At 40.8% G+C, this 21,202-nt stretch overlaps 1 protein-coding gene across 15 annotated transcripts in view; it reads left to right on the forward strand.

The window, feature by feature from the left end:
* LOC124213914 (protein turtle) overlaps window positions 1–20,676 on the forward strand; it is a 171,213-nt gene extending 150,537 nt beyond the window's left edge. For 6 of the 15 annotated variants that reach the window (XM_046615685.2, XM_046615692.2, XM_046615694.2 and 3 more), the window contains 10 exons: window positions 841–1,128; window positions 1,210–1,619; window positions 1,692–1,963; window positions 2,533–2,705; window positions 2,985–3,056; window positions 3,496–3,534; window positions 4,311–4,499; window positions 5,618–5,845; window positions 6,908–7,001; window positions 12,966–20,676. In XM_046615685.2, the coding sequence (XP_046471641.1) occupies window positions 841–1,128; window positions 1,210–1,619; window positions 1,692–1,963; window positions 2,533–2,705; window positions 2,985–3,056; window positions 3,496–3,534; window positions 4,311–4,499; window positions 5,618–5,845; window positions 6,908–7,001; window positions 12,966–14,091 (2,891 nt within the window). In that variant the 3' untranslated portion in view covers window positions 14,092–20,676. Of the gene's footprint in view, window positions 1–840; window positions 1,129–1,209; window positions 1,620–1,691; window positions 1,964–2,532; window positions 2,706–2,984; window positions 3,057–3,450; window positions 3,535–4,310; window positions 4,500–5,617; window positions 5,846–6,907; window positions 7,002–9,323; window positions 10,843–12,965 lie in introns of those variants that run through there. The other 9 variants (XR_006882025.1, XM_046615690.2, XM_046615687.2 and 6 more) reach the window with 9 other exon arrangements.
* Window positions 20,677–21,202: the final 526 nt, after the last annotated feature.

Below are 21,202 nucleotides of genomic sequence, written 5' to 3' on the forward strand. Positions count from 1 at the left end.
GAGCGCCAGGATGAGGTGGCTGCAGGGTAGAAATAAAGTTAAACGAATCCTTGTTCTGTTCCTGGACGAAGAAATGTGTGTATCGTTGAAATAGCCGTAGGAGGATACCGATATCCTGAACCAGACGATCCCACCGAGGACTTTAGCGTAATTCCATGTAGAAACGGGACACACTTTTACCAGATGTTTTTCGTACCAATCTTGCTCTCAAGTTTTTCTTGTCTTTCACCCTCTCCCCTCCATCTTTGTTTCCCCTTCGCTTCGTCGATACTTTACTTCACCTTACTCCGGAGTTATGAAACTTTTAAACGCGATACCTTCTCCCCGTCCCGCGATGCAGACACGGGAAAAAGGCGGAACTTTAGAAACGGGATTATGGAGCGTCACGGAATTGAGCCGAGGACAACTATAAGCGGGGTGGCGGTGGAGGTGGAGGCGGAGGCGGGCAAGAAGCGCGACGGGGAATTTTAAAACTTGCCAGTTTTCATCACCGAAGTGTCGCTTGCTGATTCGCAAAGTACCTCGTACCCGCCTCCGCGTCGTTCCAACGTCACGCCGGAAATCCAAGCGACTCGTTGCCTCTCCGTTTCCGCCTGAAGTTGGTCGCGGGCGTTCTCCAATACCATAATGTGTATCGTGTGCTGAAATGGGCATTGATCGAAACCCCGAGGAAGAAGCTTCGGGCGGAGTAGGTATAAAGTTTGCAAATATCCACCGAAATATTCACCCCATCTTAGGGTAGGTATAATAGGGGGAGGAGTTGGGACATCTGCAAATGGGAACACATCGGAAATGGCATATTAAAATTCAACGCGATCAGAAATCCGATTTGTGACGCAGGTGGAGCGGTGATCATGATACCCCCCACGAACCAGACGAAGCTCGAGGGTGAAAAGGTGGTGTTTTCCTGCGAGGCGAAAGCTCTTCCGGGCAACGTGACTGTCCGCTGGTTTCGCGAGGGGGCTCCGGTCAAGGAGGTCGCGGCCCTGGAAACGCGGTTCACCATCAGGATGGATGGCGGCCTCGTCGTGAATCCGGTCAGCGCCGACGACTCCGGGCAGTATCTCTGCGAGGTGACGAACGGCATCGGGGAACCTCAGAGCGCCAGTGCTTACCTCAACGTCGAATGTGCGTACTCGCGGGCTCGCTGCTCGTCAGCCAGCATCGTGGTCTGGCCGAGCAGTTAACAGCCGATAACTCGACTTTCAGATCCAGCCAAGGTCACCTTCACCCCGACCATCCAGTACCTCCCTTTCCGGCTGGCCGGCGTCGTCCAGTGCTACATCAAGTCCAACCCGCCTCTGCAGTACGTCACATGGACGAAGGACAAACGGCTCCTCGAGCCCTACCAGACCAAGGACATAGTCATTATGAACAACGGCTCGTTGCTCTTCACGAGGGTCAGCGAGAACCACCAGGGCCGGTACACCTGCACCCCGTACAACGCCCAGGGCACGCAGGGCAGCTCGGGACCGATGGAGGTGCTGGTCAGGAAGCCCCCGGTCTTCACCGTCGAGCCGGAGCCCATCTATCAGCGGAAGGTCGGCGACACCGTCGAGATGCACTGCGACGCCCAGGAGGCCGAGGGCACGCAGAACCCGACGATCCAGTGGCAGCGAGTGAGCATTGCCCGGTTTTTTCTCACGCAACCACCTTCCGATCTCCGTTTTCGAGACTTTCCAATTTTCCAGAAGGACGGTGCACCTCTGCAGCGTAACCGCGTCAAGGTCGTCGGCGGCAACTTGACCATCGATAGCTTGAGACGGTCGGATTTTGGCTTTTACCAGTGCGTAGCCACCAACGAGGTCGCCACCATCGTCGTCGCCACCCAGCTCGTCATCGAGGGTAGCCAGCCTCACGCTCCCTACAACGTCACCGGGAAGGCTACCGAGTTCTCCGTCACACTCGAATGGCTGCCGGGAAACTCCGGTGGACCGGACTACAAGCAGGATTACACTATCTGGTCAGTTCGACCTTTCTACCATTTTTTTACTACCAACGCAAAAGGTTTCTCACCGATTTTCGCATCGGTAGTTGGTCGCGTTGGTACCCTACACCATGTTCCGGTAGCGAGGCTGGGTTAATCTGACGTCCTACTTCAGAGTACTTATCAAGTATACACAGTGCTCCACTTTTCCTCGATATAACTCTGATATCGCCCCACGCACAGTGGGCTCGACAAATTCCGGAAAACTTTGTTCACTACTGCCGCTTAGACTCTCAACTTCCTGCACAAGTTATCTTTCCGATACGGTTTCTCGGAGAAGCATTGATCGGGTATCTGTACGGTATTATTTGCTCCATTGCATTGGAAAACCAAATTCCTGCTACAAATTCAGAACCCATCGATCTTTCTAAGAAAGAGAAGCACGGTCACACTGCTTCGGTATTATATCGTCCTCCCACGAGTCGTGAGTTCAAATTCTGATCCAAAAAAAACCCTGTCTAGCAATTTTCCGGGACTCTGATGAGAATGCAAGCTGCTTACCGATCGATTAAACGGTCATATAGAGCTTTTATGATGATCCGTAGGTACCGTGAAGCTGGGACTTCGGAATGGGAGACGATACCGGTCACGCCATCAGGCAGCACGACGGTCACTATCAACAGGCTGGTTCCGGCAACAGTTTACGAGTTTCAAGTAGTAGGGAAAAACGCCCTCGGCGAAGGAATGCTCAGTAAAGTGATTACGATTCGAACACTGGGTGAGTTGGACGGATATTTGAACTTCGTTTCCGATAACGTAGATGTAATTAAAACGTGTCGATTATTTCCCAAGGGAAAAAAGTCTTCCTTCAATTTATTGGCAAACCAATACAGAAGTTCATTATTACATCGGACGGAATTCCGCCAACAGAATTTTATACACCAAAAATATCGCTATTCCTATAACGACGCTGAAAGGCTTGTTCACTTTGAAACTTTCAAACGCAACAAAACATCGCAAACTTGACCCTTTATTTCTCACAATGCCGGCTCCCTAGACGTCCGACTACAGTCTGGGGGAACGTCTTCGGCTGGTCAGGGTGGCTCTGCTGATACCCCCGATCAAACTGGTAAGGCATTTGAAAAACAAAAGTGAGAAGAAACGTTGAAAAAAAAAAAAAATCACCTCAGTTTTGGTTCTTTCGCGAGGTTCAGCTGTTTTTCAGCCGCTGCTGCATATTAAATTGTTCAGTTCTGAGTAGCGATTGTGTTTGCGTCTTTTTTTACGTTTTGGATACGATGTTTTGTTATACTATTTTTCGTATCATTGCCGAGTTTTTTGTTTGTTCGTTTCATTCGACGCCGTTCATGCGCCCTACCTCGTCCTGACAAATATGAAAAAACAGCCAAAAAAAAAAAAGAAACTAAATGTTGACGCCACCGACGTGAAAGCTTGCAGACCGTTACATTTTTCACATGCCCATTGACACCTTCATTTTCTTTTTGTCTTCTCTTTCATTTCAGACATTGTAGATAATAGTACTCAGATTTTACCAACTGATTCCACAGGAAATCCCCCCGTCCATCCATCAACCGCCCATCCGAAAGGTATTTTCATTATTTTATTCTTTCGTTTTTATGATACTCACACGTCACGTTACTAACTTTCCACATTCCAGTTTAAGCTTTCGTTATTACACGTGTTTCAAATTTCACACTAATTCATTATCAATCGTCGATTAATCCCGGTACAATAGTATGTCTACACACACCATGTCAGTGGCTCGAATGGACAACTTTATTTTATCGTAGAGGAAAAAATGTACAAAGAAAGTAAAAAGAGAAACCGAATAACAATGCAAATTGAACGATTACGTGTAAACGCAATGAATGAGACGGGCAAGGGTTTGGGGGCGGGGAGGGGAGGGGGCGATTAAGTTTGATCGAGCAGATCTACAGCCGTGCGGGGGCCATTATTGATCGTAAAACCATTTTATGGTCGTACCCATAACATGACGATGGTGGTACATCGCTGTCAGAATGAGATGCAACGCGCTTAGAAATTACCGGTGTTATATGGGTGTGCGGACGATACATTACGCGGAATCACTTTTACGCGATTCGTATAGAAACCCCGTATATGTTTGGTATAACATACCCATTGTCAACGGGCTGTTTACGCTATTTGACTATCAGCTTGAAAGTGGCATCAAATTTTTTTTTTCTATCTCGGGAATTCATGCAGCACATGTGCAGACGCGAATCTTTATCCGGATAATTAGCAAGCATTATTTGCAATTTCTCGCGCAATAACCACCCTTTAAACGTGGCTAAAACCCAGCAGAGATATTCCTCATCTACAACGTCTGTGTATATATGACCAGGACCTAAACCGGGTCCGCCAAGAAATTTGACGATAACCGAAATCAGCAACGGATTTCTCATCACATGGCAACAACCTCTGGAGAGGAGCCACCTGGTACAGTCCTACACCATAAAGTACAAAACTGACGCCCAGTGGAAAACGCTCAACAAAGGACGGCAAATTCGTCCCGAGGAAACCAGCTTCCTGGGTAAGACCAATTTCCAATAGTCAATTTCTCCTGACTCGTCAAGTCCTCTTATCGTTAGTCCCAATGTGCGTTCGTACAGACAATGACGAAGAGTTTTAAAAGCTTATCAAAGAAAGACAGACATACCCTGATGTTCTAATCAGGCATTTCCCATGACAGAATAATGCACGACTGTAGCAGGAATAGAGAACTTGCCTCTCGCTTCCCATAATACTTGGGCAATGTATGATTCAGACGGCCGTGATGCTCGAGCTGTGAATCTCCGAGCAATTCTCACCCGAGACTTCCTCACGGTTGAAGGAGGATTTCTCTCCTCCGGATATTCAATTACATATTCCCTGTGTGGATGACTGACTGTAATATATATCCTTAGCCTTGGTTCCCGGAGTCTGTGCGGAGAAATTCTTGACGGGGCAATATCGCGGCCGGAGGTCTTCCGCTTCTGGGGCGCCATACGTTGCCCTTCTGTTTCCCGTGTATTAATTAAATTCACCTATACGTCTGTAGCGCGTATCCATACGCGCGGTTTATGCACGCGAATATACATCAAAGCCAATATCCACGAGCGCACCTTCAACCTCGTCTCACGCCACCTACGGCGATATTTGTTTCCACCGGTGGTGAATAATTTCATCAATTTTAGTGCCAAGCAGGGGAACGATAAACGAGGAAAATACTCCATATGTGTGCTTACTTGCTTCCGAATAACTATACTCCCTGTTCTGTTTTCAGAGAAAGTAGAGAACAAGTCGTCATAATCACCCCAAAGATTCAATTTTTAGCTTTCACCAGTCTTCAGATCCCAAGAATCACCTTCGACCTTTTTCGAACAGCCCCAGCTGCGTGTGGTTGACGCGTGTTTGCGATCGATCTTGTATCCAACCGAATCTCGAGAATGAATGAACCTATTTTCACGATCTTGGTTTGAATCGACGTCGCTCTTTTTAACTTAAAACTGATTAGGTTTTGGATTCGATCGGTCCAGTAGTTTTCAAGTAACAAGATTAGAAAAAGTAACCGTTTCATTTAATAATTTTTTCTTCCGGCCCATCAAGTTCAGCCAGATTAACCACTACCACTTTTGTTCTTATAACGTAAATGAGGGTGTTTGTCAACAGTGAAAAGTCTGGTCGGAGGACGGACGTACCACTTCCAAGTCTTCGCGAATTCGGAAACGAACTACGGGGCCAGCGACCAAGTGAAGTTTCCGGTTCCAGCGAGGGTAAAGCACAAAGCGATAACCGCCGGGGTGGTTGGCGGCATCCTGTTCTTCATCGTGGCGATAATCCTGAGCATATGCGCGGTGAAAATATGCAACAAACGGAAACGACGAAAACAGGAGAAAGGTACGCCTCGTGGCGATTCACGTTAAAATCACCTTATTACATTAGCCCGTATCTTCGCTCACGGTCATTCGCTCCCATCCCCATGAAAAACGAGAAAAAAAAAGAAAAAAAAAAAACAACAAACCGTGAATCGAAACGCAGATTTGCCTTCGAAACTAATCATTTAACGAACATGGTTGTCCGTCCCGGGCCCGCTTTTACGTCTAACTTAAATCCAAGCGGAGAATTCCGAATAAAAATTCAATCAGACTAGCCTGATGTTCCAGCAGACCCTGGAGCAGGTTTAAATCAGGCATGTCTGAGTAGAACGTAACTGATTTAACCTGACGCGTTGCAAGTACCGAGAGTAGCCGCCAGGCGTCGTGAAAGTCCTTGGCCTTCTCGGGATAAACTTATCAAGCCACTTGTAATAAAGTGTGGCCATCTATGTGCCAGTTGGTACAAAATATCATCTCGCGGTTTATTAATTGTGTAGATATCTACCTCCAGTTATTAGCTGGTAACTTCTAGTAGACTTAACTGTGCGTCTGATGTGAAACTGACTTATTTCTTACGTATATTTCAATAATTAATATATCTGAACATTCGTTACTCGAGTCTGATCAGGTAGTTCCTCAAACCTGCCCTGTTGAGTGCCTGATGAGGCCCCTGATTCAGTTCTGATCAACGCCTAATCAGGGTCTGAGCATCGTACCTGAACTCAGCCCGATCAGGGCATTTTAGAACGACGCGTTACATTTCTGGTCAGGCCCTGACCAGGCAGCCTGATGATGTGCGAACTTGATCATGCGGTAAAGCAAGCCTCTGATCAATGTCCTTGTCTGAGTCTGGTGAAACTTTTCAATCGGCAAGAGGAGCCACCGACGAAGACCGGAAACCACCGAGACGGCTGAATTTACTAATCCGAATGAATCTTAGAGCCCGGGACTGACTTTCTCTTTTATTACCGACAAGTTTAGGCGCGGTTTTAGCGGGGTTTTTGGCGTATGACGTTTGCGTCGAACAGGCAAGCACCAGACACCTGAACACTTGCGTGGTTAACATAATTTTGTAACATTGTAGAACTGCTTTCAGCGTATAACATGGTGGCCTGCCGAGTCACTGATTCAAGGAACGGCGCAGGGCAGGGCCCCCAGGGAACAGTGCCTTTGAAAAAGTGAGTCTTTCAGTGTTAACTCACCGGATGTTACTCCAGATGTAACCACCGTACATAGAATAATCGTCGACGATGTTGTACTTGCAAATACTTTTCATCGACCCTGTGTTCAGGGTCGCAAAAGTGTGCGCTAAAAATATTAGTGCCAACAGAAAGTTTTCGAAGCTCGTGCATACAAGTTTTCGCTTGATTTTCGCTATTTTCCATATTCAGAAATATCTTATCGATCCTTTGCAAACTATTGCGAAATTTCCGAAAATTTTCAACTCAGCAGATTTTATCGATCTTTCAGTGGAAAGCATTTTTCATCTCTAAGAACGTTATTTTTATTTACGATATAATTCATTTCTAAAAAGAAAGACGTTATTTTTTACGATGGAGTAGAAGAATATCACAACTTCCACAAATTTGATATTCAATGTTAATTTAATTTCAGCAACAAAATTTGATCAGAATTGTATTAATTGACCGTATGAACGTAGATCTAAACCACTGATTAACGTAAAAAAACAATGATTATGATAATTACATACCGAGCTGCAGAGACTCGTGTGACAAATTTATTATCGCATACATATAATTGCAAGTACAATATTTCACAAGCATATATACACATGATTAGTAAGATAGAGTTTAAGTCCCTTATAACAGGTGACTACAATATAATGATTATAACCTTATACACAACGATAATAGTAAGAAAACCTTTAACCAATGATAGCAAGATGTGTATATACAAATATCATTGTTCACAGGTGATATGTATATATATATATAATACATATATATACATATTTATATGTAACGTATTCTATACATACCATACATGTAATATTCTCCAGTGTCTAACTGATGTGAATTCTCTTTCACTACCTTATATCAAAAAACCGTACGACTATAGCTTTTAGAATAATAGAAAGAAAAAAATAGTAAACAGACATTTATTTAAAAAATAAATAAAATGAATAACGAGCAGGCAGACTTAACCGCAGCAGAGGTATTTTGGACGAAGAGGAGTGGCTTTTTGCAACATGCTATTGAAAAAAACAATTAAGAAGTATATATTTGAAGAAAAAAAAAAAAAAAAAACAATCCCTAGATTTTCATCTTCCAAGGAGAGAGCGGTATCTTCCGACGAACCGAATCGTAAAAATAAAATTAATCACGCCAATGCATCAGTCGCCTTCAAAGCAGGACTGATTTCATTATGTGTACTTAAGAAGAGAAAAGAAAATAATTGACAATTATTATTTAAGGGCATCCAAAAGTCCACAATACGACTGCAGTGATGCCTATTCTGGATTATCTTTAGTTATTGCCATTTCTCCGTTTCTTTTTTTTTCTTCTTCTTTCTTCGTCCCTCTCCTTGTTTCTTCTTTTTTTTTTCATCTTGAACACCCTTATTTTATCCTTTCAACTTTTATTCGAAATCGTATCTGCCGAAGACTTTGTTCCTGGTGTAATTTCGTTTCCTGTCAGTTCAGTCAACTGTCTACAGTTACTTTATTTTCTCGTTTCGACGGGGTGCCCAGCAGATCGGATTTTATGAACAGACGACGATTACGACTTCCTTCTCTTTGTTATAAAAAAATATACATATTTGTATATATATATTCAAGAAAATTTGAAATCGTTTGAAAATGAGTCTATGTCTGCTTTGGAGATTTTTTATTTTAACAATATAGAACAGAGTTTGATAGTGATGAAAAATCTATGATTGACATGAACTTTGATTACACCTTTTTCCTGGACACCCTAGGTTATTAATTATTTGGAAATAATAGTCAGTGGTGATTGTTCCGAAACGATCAGAGTTCGCAGAATAGAAACATTCATACTTGGCTGAAGGAAACCTTGAATTCGTTTAATTGATTCAATCAGGCCGTTGAGAATTGGAAGAGAAAAAAAAGTTTTCGCAACAATCTTCCTCCACCGGCGATTAATGTTTTTCTTTTTTTTTTTTTCTATCAACGTTAAAATTATTTTCCTTAACAACGTTCTTTGAAAATTTACCGTATGATGTAGATTAAATCGGACAATCCCCACGGGAATGTATGAATCGCAGAATAAATAAAATATCCAGAACGGGTTCGACGGTTCAGCCGGTGCCAGCACTTGTGTAGATAAAAAAGAAAGAAAGGAAAATTGTAAAAGAAAGAAAGAAAGAAATGAGAGATACGTGTGTAACGATTACCTAGGCAGCAGCAGCAGCAGCATCACTAGCAGCAGCTGCTGGTTCATAGCTATCTGGAAATGACAAAAAAAAAAAAACATTTGGACACACGCAAAACTAGGTGTCCTATTGTCCTGTGTGTTCTGTAGGTCGACAAACTTAAACTCGTGCGGCGAGTCAGTATCGACGCTGACCCGTTGCAGCCCGTTGAACCCGCAACCGCAACAACTGCTTCAGAAACCACTTCAGCCACGTCCTCCGCAAGTAGCCCCGGTAACGGGGATCGCTAGTGCGGTAACCGGCCCAGCAAATGCCACGGGCACCGCGGCTACCCCGGAGCAGGTTTCCGAGGAGGCGTCCTCGAACCACGACCGCGACCATCTGGGCCATCACGCCCACCACGCCCTCCACCTCGATAACAGAGATTACGAGAGCGTGTTTATCATTGAGAGGCGGAACAGTAAGCCGAACCTGCGCTAGCCGAGACGAGCCGAAGGGCCGAGAGACGAGCTCTGCGTTTTACCCTCCAGGTCGTCGGCGATACCGTAGATGCGACGACGCCGCGACGCCTCGGCTCGGAGAGTTGGAATAGAGCGAGGAGGAGAGTCGGTCTTCGCCTAGACGCGACGCCTAGTGCCGAACTCGGGATTGTTGTATGCGGAATATGCGACGGACCAACGTGCGATGCGATGTCCGTCGACGACACCCTCGATATATAGGACCTTAGCCACGTCTTCGCCGATAAACCACCACCACCACTACCGCTACCGCTACTGCTACTACCTACTACTACTACTACCACTACTACTACTACTACTACTACTACTACTACTGCCTACCTACTACCACTAATCTACTACCACTAATCTACTACCAATTAGGATGATTGTCTTGAACGTAGATGAAAACGATACAGGCAAACGGCTAGGATCACTAGTTCTTCCAGTCAGTACCCTACCTACCTGATTGGCGGATTAGGGAGTACATAGATAAGCAATAGAGATTATACCGTATTATAACACGTCTAGATACTGTGATAGATGATTTTTAACAACGTATATTATCGAATAGTTGATTCTTACACATATCGTATTACGTATAATTTTTATTTTATTTTCCTTTATTCACCTTGTTTATTACACACACATATTATATATGTATATATATACATACCATAGACAGCATCCGTGCCTCTCGAATGAAGTTACTTAATAATAATTCGTATAGGATGATCGTTGTTCATTTATTACGTTATAAATTATTCGTTGAATCTCAGTTTTACATCACTGTCTACGTCTCACTTTAGTCGTTTCTTATACTTTTTTGCCTGGCCAAGACATAGGGTCAAAGGGCTTCTAGCCCTGCCCCTTCGGCTGGAAGAAGACAGCCCTTTGACCACGAACAGTCCCGAACGCTTCGCTCTATATTTACTCGCTGAACTCACGGTCTCGACTAATTTGGTCTCTAGGTTCACGGTTTGTCGCCCTATCAACTGCCCTCCGCCCTTCTAGCTTCTAGCTAGGCAGAGTTGATTCGGACTTTTGCACGTTTCTCTTAACTTCTTCCCTTCCGTTGATTCGTTCTATCCGCACGATGATCGGACAGGAAAAGAGGCCCGGTTGGTGGGTCGTGAGCTTCAGCGACGATGTTTGACGATTCTAAATCATTTTTCTCCATCTTTTCAGTTTGTCGCTTCTAGACGCCCTATAAGAAGTAGGTACTCCCAAACGTTTCTCCACCTCCCCCCTCCACCACCCCCCCTCTCTCTCTCTCTCTCTCTAGCCTGTATCCAGATAAAAAATCTTATTGCCCCCGTGTTATCCACGCCTCTTCTAGTTTCAATTTCACAACAAGTGCGCCGGGTTTCATATTCATCACAGCGTATAGGATTTCCAATAATCAATAGGCACTTCTATCTGGATACACGTACACTTTTTACGCCGCTCTTTAAGTGTTCCGATCCAATATCGTTTTTCTCTTCTCTATACCGTTTCTTCTATCTATTTTCATCTATCTTTACTTATTCTTTCGTGGTACAACCTTTATTGCAACCTTTGTGCTTGCGTTGATTGAACGAACCGAAGCTTCCCTGAATGACGCTGATGATAACACGTATATTACACAGCTGGTACGACTATCTGTTTTTATATAAATTTTTATATTTCTCTCTTTATCGGCTCCTTTGCGGAATGGCTACACCATAAATGACCAAAGCTGTTTACAACTATACGCAAGTACGCCGGCTGCGAATGAAACGATGCGCTTAAAGTATATCACTTTATTTGATGTATCACTGAGGTCCTTACGGTCATTATACGTACACACGTGACGTTCACGGAGTTGAAAATTTCAAATTTCCGTCGGGCTCGAATCGGGCAAAAATTATTCTTTGGATTCTTTTTCATTTTTTTTTTTTTTTTTTCACACCTCCTTGCCACTCGGCATTATTTTTACCTCAACTACCGTCACGAATTTCAATGATAATAGAAGCGGAAAAAAATGCTCCCAAGGGTGCCAATTTTCGTGCGTAGTTTGTCAATTTCACTGGTAACACAGAAGTCTCACTTTTATGTTAGAATCGTCTCCAACCGCCTTCGAATCTTTTCGATTCAAGTATGCAGCGCCCCGTAATTATATATCTATATGCTCCCTACCACCGCCTAGAAAAGTAAAGAGTTCGATTATTTAGCATTTTATATATGATTATTGTTATTATTACCATTATATAGTCATCGTCATCATATTATTATCATCATCATTATATTATCGTTAAATCATCGTTATTGTTACTATCATTCCTTCTCATTATCAGCATATTGGTTTTTGTGAATGTAATCGTTGTGTTACAACATTCTCTCTCCCCGATCTTTCCTTGCTGCTGGACCCGAAGGAGGAAAAAAGGTGACGAGTTTCGGAGCACCTAAACCACAATTATCACCACATGAAAAGAAAAAAACAAATATTGAACGTTGAAAGTTGCAAAAAAAAAAAAAAAAGAAAAAAAGAATACACGATCCGAAAAAAAGAATAAAAAACAAAAGAAATAACTTGACTAAAAAAAAAAAGAAAAAAAGAGATCAAATCCAGTCACGCCTTAACCACTTTGCACCGGAACGCGCATGAGCATGTGACTACTTCCTTTCTGCCTGTAATTATTATTATTATTCTGTTATTTCTTGTTCACCTTATGATTTACTTTTAATTTTTAGTTATGCTCGTTACTGTTATTGTTATTGTTGTCGTTCTTGTTCTTGTTGTCGTTGTGTTGTTTATGCTGTTGTTATTTTTTTGTCGCATGTTTTTGTCCAGTGTCAGAGATGCGAGGGAACCAAGTTCGATCGCTTTTATCAACAAAGCGTTCAACCGAATCAATATTATCCGTTTCTTACCTCCAGAGTGAAAAAATTTATTCTTCAATCCGAACCGACATTGGATCTATATATATGTATATATATATGTACTTTTCAATAAAATTCTCAATATAATTGTCATCCCAGAGGCCAGATTTTGTTTCGGATTATTCGTACCATAAAGCGCGGGAAAGACCTTTTCGTGTGTAATTCAAGTACGAGGGTAAAAATCGAAGTGCGAACCACCGACAATTGTTAATAGCAGCCGCAAAAAAATGTTTAAATTCATTCCCACGAGGATAACGTTCGCGTTTGATTTGTAAAACAGTAACGATCGAAACGGAAGTCTCACGACTCGAACTTTCCCCCGCATCTCTGCGCGCCCTCGTAACTAATGTCTCAAGCGTGGTGTCTAACAAGAAAAAAACCTGTCTACCGCAGACCTGGAAAAGGCCGAGTACCAGGTCTAAATCTGCTGCGAGAGAACCTGACGCCGAGGACGCCGGACTCGTTGCGGGGCCGTCCGCTTGGTAAGATATCTCGAGCAGCCGACGGGCGTTTCGTCATCGCAGACTCGGTGGGCGGAAGTTCGGGCAACAACAGCGTCCTGGACACATCGAGCAGCGACGACGGAGGATTCCTGCCGAAGACGAGCCGCCTCAACGCCTGCTGGCGGCGCCCTCTGGTGGGAACGAGTCAGCTGAGCTTGCGCTCGGACGGCAGCGCCCTCTCGCTGGCTCCGGGACACCCGACGGTCCCAATATCGGCGGGCCCGCGGGCCCCGGCCGTCCACGCGATCGCCTCGCCGCGATTCCTCGCGAGCTCGCCTACCGGACCGCACGTCCCTTGGTCCCCGATGTACTTCAGCGACCTGAGCTCGGTGCGGCAGCCATCCTCGGGCGAGCGATCCTTCCCGACGCCCCCCGGATACCTGCAGCTCCGTTCGATGCACCAGCGGTACAGTCAGGAGCTTCCCTCACTGAGGGCGATCCACGCCGAATCCCGCCGCTTTATCCCCGTCCAGCCACTGGCGACCTCGTCGCCCCCCCAGACCGCCGGGAGGCCTAAGGCCCGGCTGCCGCCGCGACACGCGCGCCACGCGCGGAGCGCCCCCGAACTCGCGGCCTCGCCGGACCTCGAGACCTCGCCGGAGAGCCGCAGCAGCAGCAGCGGATTCGGCAGCAAGAACACCTCGCAGCAGAACCAGAGCTCGCGCTCGGGCAGCACCGTCGCCGAGTGGCGGCCGCCCCCCTATCGGCCCCCGCCGCCGCCCCTCATAGGCCGATGGCTCGAGCTCCAGGAGGGCGGCAAGCCGCCCCCCCACAAATCCCTCGACGCCGGCAGCGTCGACGGACACTACGAGTTCGACCCCGTCTCCTGCACACCCACGCCCACCTCCGCCTCCACCCCCACCAGAGAAGAACGCGTACCTGTTCATCACCCGCCACCCAGATACACCCGGGACAACATCGAGGCCAGGGTCCAGGCCATGAAGGCTGAATTTCATCAGTTCAGACAGCGGCAGGCTCGCAGAAGACAGAGTGCACATCTTGAGAGCGCGTGCTAGTGCAATCGCGTTTTTTTTTTTTTTTTTTCACGGGTTTTGTTTTTTACTGTAATTAATCTCCCCCTCTCTCTCTCTCTCACTATCTCTCTCTATCTCGCTCTCGCGCCTCTCACTCGCTATTATTGTTCTGAATATAAATTTCGCGCTGCAAGGACTGATCGCCGCATGATGTTGTCATATACGACATAAAGAGAATTCTTTTCTATTCATTTTTATCTTTCTTCATTTTTCTCTCATTTCAAATGTACCTTATTATCGTTATACCTACCTTCAAACACGAGGGACTCCGCCTGCGTCTGCGTTACGTACATACCTACGTACATAACATAATATATATATATATGTAAATACACACATACATATATATATATATAATATACGAAACAAAAAACGAATAAAACTGTAAACCGCGTGAAAAAAGTCTACATGAGTAATAATTACGACACAAAGGTTATTTCCGAGTGAATATAACACTCGTGCAGCAGTGGAGTAATTTCGTTCTTACGGATACTTTCATAGGCTCAATGAAAGTATTGACGTAACGACCGTACCTCGGAGAGGACGAGGTGCGACCCGATCAGTTGCAAGAATCGTAGTAAAGAAGTAAGAACTAAAGCGGAAGTTGAAAATTTATTGCGATAAATATGACGAATGAATGAAATATGCATTAACATAAATGAATGACTAATATACTCCAAAGAAATTGTACCACGTGCTTGATATATCTTAAAACAAAAGTATGAATAATAGATAAGGGAAGAAAACGAAAGGTAGCTGAACAAAGATGAGAAAGGAAAAACACAAACATGCGTAATAAGAACGACGAGAAAAACCAATTAAATAATAATTTAATCGTAAATTAATAAATTAGTAATAAATAAGTGAATAAATAAATATTATTATTTAAATTTAAGAGCAATGGACTCAAGTTGATGACGAGAAAAAAAAGTGATATTAGGCCGGAGCTTGCCTCTCGAGATCGCTTAAGGACACAATACACACACATTCGTACTGCACTGCCTGTTTAGGGTTTCGCTAGCGACCCAACGTATTATCGGCACAATAATTTTTCCTAAGCATCGTATAACATGAGGATAAATAAATTTGAAACAAAAAATATACATACATATATATAAATATATATATATATATATATATATATATATATAATATTAATTTGCAAGGAAAGAAAGAAGGATAAAAACAAGAAAGGACGAACGGACACGAGAAAAGGACAAGGGATGAAAGGAAACTCTCGCGACTGAGTTTCGTTTCAATGTTGGTGAAGTTTTAGGAATTTAAGATATGTAAGAAAAAAAAAAAAAAACAAACAAAAAAGTAAGAGAAAATCAAAAACAGCAAGAAAATGCATTTTTTTTTCCATTTCCCTTGCGACACCGACAGGGGAACCAGTATTCTCAAATTCATACTGCGATACAATGAGAAAGTAGAATCAGTCACGGTGCAGTAATGCAATTTCATGAAGAGCTCAGTTTTTCATCAGTTAACTACTGGTAATTTTTGTCAGTTAACTACTGGTTTCAGAAAAACAAAAATATGAACAACAACAATTTTTTCAAAAATGTTATTCGAACGTATGTTAATTTCAGTCAAAGAATTGCAGAGAATACTTTTTGTTCAAGCAAATTACCGTACAATGAAAACAAAATCTTGAAAAATTTACCAGATTCGGTTGATTCTCTTTTCATCGATCTAGAAGCTAAACTTTTCTGTTGAAATATCTCGAAGTTATGGAATCGAAACTTTCCCCGTTTGTCAAAATATCCACACTCTGGTTCCCTTGATCGTAAAAAAACTTCGGCTGGAAAAGAAACGATCATTCGGAGATCAGAGCCGACAGTCGGTGTATGAACGAAGTGGAAATTCGGAATGAGGAGTAGACGAGATATGTATAGGCAGAGTAGAATCCAGCGCATGTACATGAATGTTAAAAACGAAGCGAAACGAAATGAAATGTAACGAAATGAATCCCACCCAGTTGTCACCAAACGCATTGTATCAAATCACGTACATCGGCTCCGACTGATGGGGGAGGAAAGGATCGAATCGGGGAAAGCCAGTGTACCTGTAGCCGCCACATTGTTATAACCTCATCCAGAAGCACGCGTCGCTTGAATAAAACGGGCTCGATTTTTCCGCATAGTTTATTCATATAATATACATTATACATATATACATATATACAATATACGCATATATACGTAAGTTATTTATTTATTTTAATTATACGTTATGTACTTAAGAAGCTGCAGTATTCATTTGACCGCGGTACGTTTCACCGTAAAAGATACACATATACTTACAGATTATAATAATACACCTTAATTATATCGTAACGAAAATCTGATCTCGGTGTCTCAAATAATCTCGTGATCGCGGCTTTTTTTTTTTTTTTGTTTTTTTGTTTTTTTTTTTATGTTAAATTTATACGCATTTTATTATCACCAGTGTAATAATATGGATAGTTATTATTCTCAAGGCGACGATGATATTGAAAAAAGAAGCAAAATTGTTGAACGTAGAGAAAAAAAAAAAAAAAAAAACGAAACGGAAACAGATAAAATTTCTGGATAGAGGGAATAGATCCGCGGCCCTTTGGTATCCCAGATTGCCTTCGTTCCCCACCAGCCAAGCAAACGGTATACATATTTATACGTATACGGTACATACAAATATGTATACATTTACATACATTATACATTTTAATTTTTTTATAGTACAAAAAAGGAGGATAAAAAATAGATGGAAAAAAGAAAGAGCAAACATTTTTTCATATATTATATGTACGCATACAGATTTGCGCATTTGCGTCGTATTATGTGTATGCGAGTACATTATACATATACATATACGTATGCATATATATATATATATATATGTATATATAATATACCTATACGTATATACATATATTACATACTAGGCGCAAACAGATCTATAATCTGTACAATTATATTATATGTATATACACATTGTGAATGATGATGATGTATTATTATTATTAATATTATTATTACTTTCATTATTATTATTATTATTATTATTATTATTATTATTATTATTATTATTAATATTATTATTATTATTATTGTTGTTGTTGTTGTAACGATAGCGAGGGCTCTGCACTCACGATTCAACTATACTTTGACCTACGCAATGCATATAATGATATGACTAGGTATATTATAACAAAAGTGAAACAACAAAGAGAAAAAGAAAAAGAAGAAGAAGAAGAAGAAGAAGAAGAAAGAACGAATGAGAAACGGCGTTGACAAATTGTGTAGTGGAAATTTGAAATAAAAAAAAAAAAAGAAAAAAAAACGAACTCAAAGAGGTGAGACAGAGAGTACCAATATTCTAAAGTAATTCTAATAATTGAATTAATAATTTGATATATAAATTGTAATTGATATTGTAAATCGTAACGATATACGTAGCGTGTAGTGTATAATCAACGAGACGACGAAGATATTAATTATTATTATACATTATATAGGCATAATACACGGTCACAAACACACATACATACATATATATATATATATATATATGTATGTACATATATATATATTGAAAAATTGAAGAAATGTTTTTAATATTAGGACTCGACGGTCCTGTTGCTGTTGTATCATATTAGATATTAAAACATAGTTCGTAATAATGAATAATAATGAATAATAATAATAATAAGAATAATAATAATATTGCTAATATTAAAAAGAAATAACAATAGCAATTAATAATTTGATTGATAATAGTAATGATAATTATAACGATGATATATTGGATGTATGTGATGTATAATCCAATGGCTTCGACACATCGAGATTAAGGATCGTTTCACTATTGCTACGTAACGTGAACGACCAATATCAGGTATCTATTCTTCAATTGTTATCAAACGTTGAATGAATTTGATCTGTCTCATTGATTATATTGATCAAAATTTAAACGTCATTATTGATGATAATTCGAAGAATTTCATCTATTATCTATACCCAGGTATCTGAAATCTGAAACAATAAATGCAAAAACGATTATGCGATATCAATGAGCACAGCAATCGTTGAGCATTGGGACGGATCAGAATCACGATATGTCGCAGCCGCGTGGTGCGAGATAAGCCAAGTAATTGAAACGCCGGCTGGCAGCCTCCGTCAGTCGTCGTTTTACACATTTTTCTTTTTCCCCTCCATTTTTTTTTATTAACTTTCGTTGAAACATTTTTATTTCTTACACACTCGCGACGACCCTGTCTGATCATATATATATATATATATATATATATACATACATATATAATTTATAGGCGTATTTAAGTAACATGTAGATATATCATAGCTAGATACAACGATCTCAATAAAAAAAGAGGAAGAAGACGATGAAAAGAAAGACACACACGGATCGCTGAAAGGAGAAAAAAAAAAAAAACGTATATTATAAATATATATACATATAAATAATATGTAAAGAGTGACCCAGGACTGTCGCCCCATATGCTACCAATGTATTTCTCGAGAAAATCTCCGTTTTTTCAAAATTATTTCTCACACCGGATTGGTCAATTTCAAGAATTTCCTATCAAAAGTAAAGAAACGTTTCATTTGCACTTTTCCATGAGGAAAACATAAGTTAGCCTATGGGGCGATAGTCCTGGGTCACCCTGTATATAATAATAATATAAATGTGCATATATATGTATATGTATATATATATATATACATTAGTTAATCGTACACACATAAGAAAGGCTATGGTTGAATCGTGAATTTGTTTGTAACTGCATTGTTTTTTCTATTATTATTAGTTATTATTAGTTATTATTATTATTATTATTATTATTGTTGTTGTTGTTGTTATTGTTACTATTATCACTATTATTATACGAATATTATTACAACAGGTTTTGCATTTAATATATTTAAAAGTCGAAATCAACAATAATTAAAAGTGTAAAGAAGGAAGAAAAAGAAAGAAAAAACAAAAGCAACAAATTACGTTCCTGAGAGCCATAATCGTGACGCTGCCATGTACGTGTGATGTTGACTGACGTTAGTACAAAAAAAGTTTAACTGTATAATAAAATAATGACAAAGCACGCGCGATTATAAATCAGAGACTTGCGATTCCTCATTTAAATGTAATTATATGAATAACGATATGATAACGTTTATGTACAAAAAAAAAAAGTAGAAAAAATAGGGATACTGGTGACGGTGAATCGAGTATATGAATAAAAATGCCTACGGTATGACGCAAACGACTAGGAAACCCCTTTGAAATGAGAGAAAAGTTTAAATCGGTAAAAAAGCATAGAGAAACAACTACCGGATGGGTTCCTGTGGGATTCTACACTTCCGTAAAAATGAATGAAAAACTAGAGGACGATGTGATGGTAAAGATATGATCAATCAAACGGTGCAATCGAAGGGCTCTCGGGTACAATAATTTATTTACACTTTGGCTTTGTGACCAGCGTCGCGTTTGCTGGGGATTGAACACGTATGAATTATAGTCGGTACAACTGAATTTCGAACTGGAACAAAAATTCCATTTCCAGTCAAATGTGAGTTTTTTTCAATGTGTTGGGTCCCTTTTTTATTGTAGTACACGTATATACCAATTACATTGTAAAAAAAAAGGACGGACACAGGAAATTTCTTTTTTTGATTGTTTGTTATTTTCACCTTGAACAATTCGACTTGCAACATTTTGTTGGGTGAAATGCATAAGCTCATTCGTTCCGTCAGATATTCAGCATATTGCATCAATCATCAGCGCTTCGTAGACTTGGTCACAAAGTCAGGAGCCAATTTAGTGATATTAATTACAATTTAACGATGAATAACATAATTATTTACGAGAACAAACAAAACCTATCTTTATTTCTGAGTACAATTTTATTGTTATATTGGTTTATTATTATTTACAATTTTGTATTATTTTCTTTCCTACGTTTTCGTCTAAATGTAATTATTTTATATTTTTTTACGTCATTCAATGTGCTGCGCAATCGATGTGTGTATATATATAGTATATATAGATGTATGTATATGTATACACATACATATATTATATAATATACAGCGAATTTTCTTATCTGCGGAACGATGCGTGCGCGTTATACGAGCAGCCGGAGTTACAGCTCTCATTTCCGGTTGAGAATCGTATCCTGCCACTTTCATCCCAAACGTTAAATATTGTTTGTTTTGACAATGTTTAGGATGCTGAGACTGAAATGAGAGATGGAATTCCGGTTGCTCGAATAAAGCGGACGCATCGTTCCGCAGATAAAGAAACTCACTGTATATATGGTATAATATAAGCATACACACACATATTATACGGTCGCACGATTAAATTGTCATTATACACATATAACATAACGATATTATTTTTCTGAAACCTCCTTCCCTTTATATTGTACACACAAACACATATATTTTTCTTTCTTGCGTCCCTTCCCTGAATAAGAAGAAAAAAAAAATTCGAAAACATACTATCTAGGACAAATTGTAGACAATTTATTATCAAATAAAATGAAATAAATGAAATTTGAAATGACATACCGAATGAGGGTTCCACTAATTCCCATGGCTGATGATTCTTAGCCTCTGTTTTCAGAGACCCAGAAAAATATCCCATGTAAATACGAAATCAAAATGCAAAGCGCGCAATATACCGGATCAGATTCAACCCCAATCGGTCAATGGGGATGAACTCCACCCGAGACATTTTTCAAACTCCTCGTAGAGTTCAGAATTAGATTTTCGCAGTATTTTTACTTCAAATCAATTCTATAGAAAAAAAAATCGGTATATTTTTTTTTCCCCGCTTTACATTAACTTTGCCGATGTTTTACAACGTTTAAACAATCAATTTTGGTCAAGAAAAGTGTGACAGTTTTTTTCTGCGATCCGTAAGCAATGACTAGATATTTTCTTGAGATTCTTAGGACTCATTGTTGAAGCAGGATATCACTTTTGTGGAGCTGGGGTGAATTTCACTCCATGTGACCGTTATGCGTTTCTACAGAGGTGTGACCTGTCAGGGTTGAATGAAGGCCAATTATAAAGGAATTGCCAAGCTA

Source organism: Neodiprion pinetum, chromosome 3 (genome assembly GCF_021155775.2).
Source record: "Neodiprion pinetum isolate iyNeoPine1 chromosome 3, iyNeoPine1.2, whole genome shotgun sequence".
Taxonomy (NCBI): domain Eukaryota; kingdom Metazoa; phylum Arthropoda; class Insecta; order Hymenoptera; family Diprionidae; genus Neodiprion; species Neodiprion pinetum.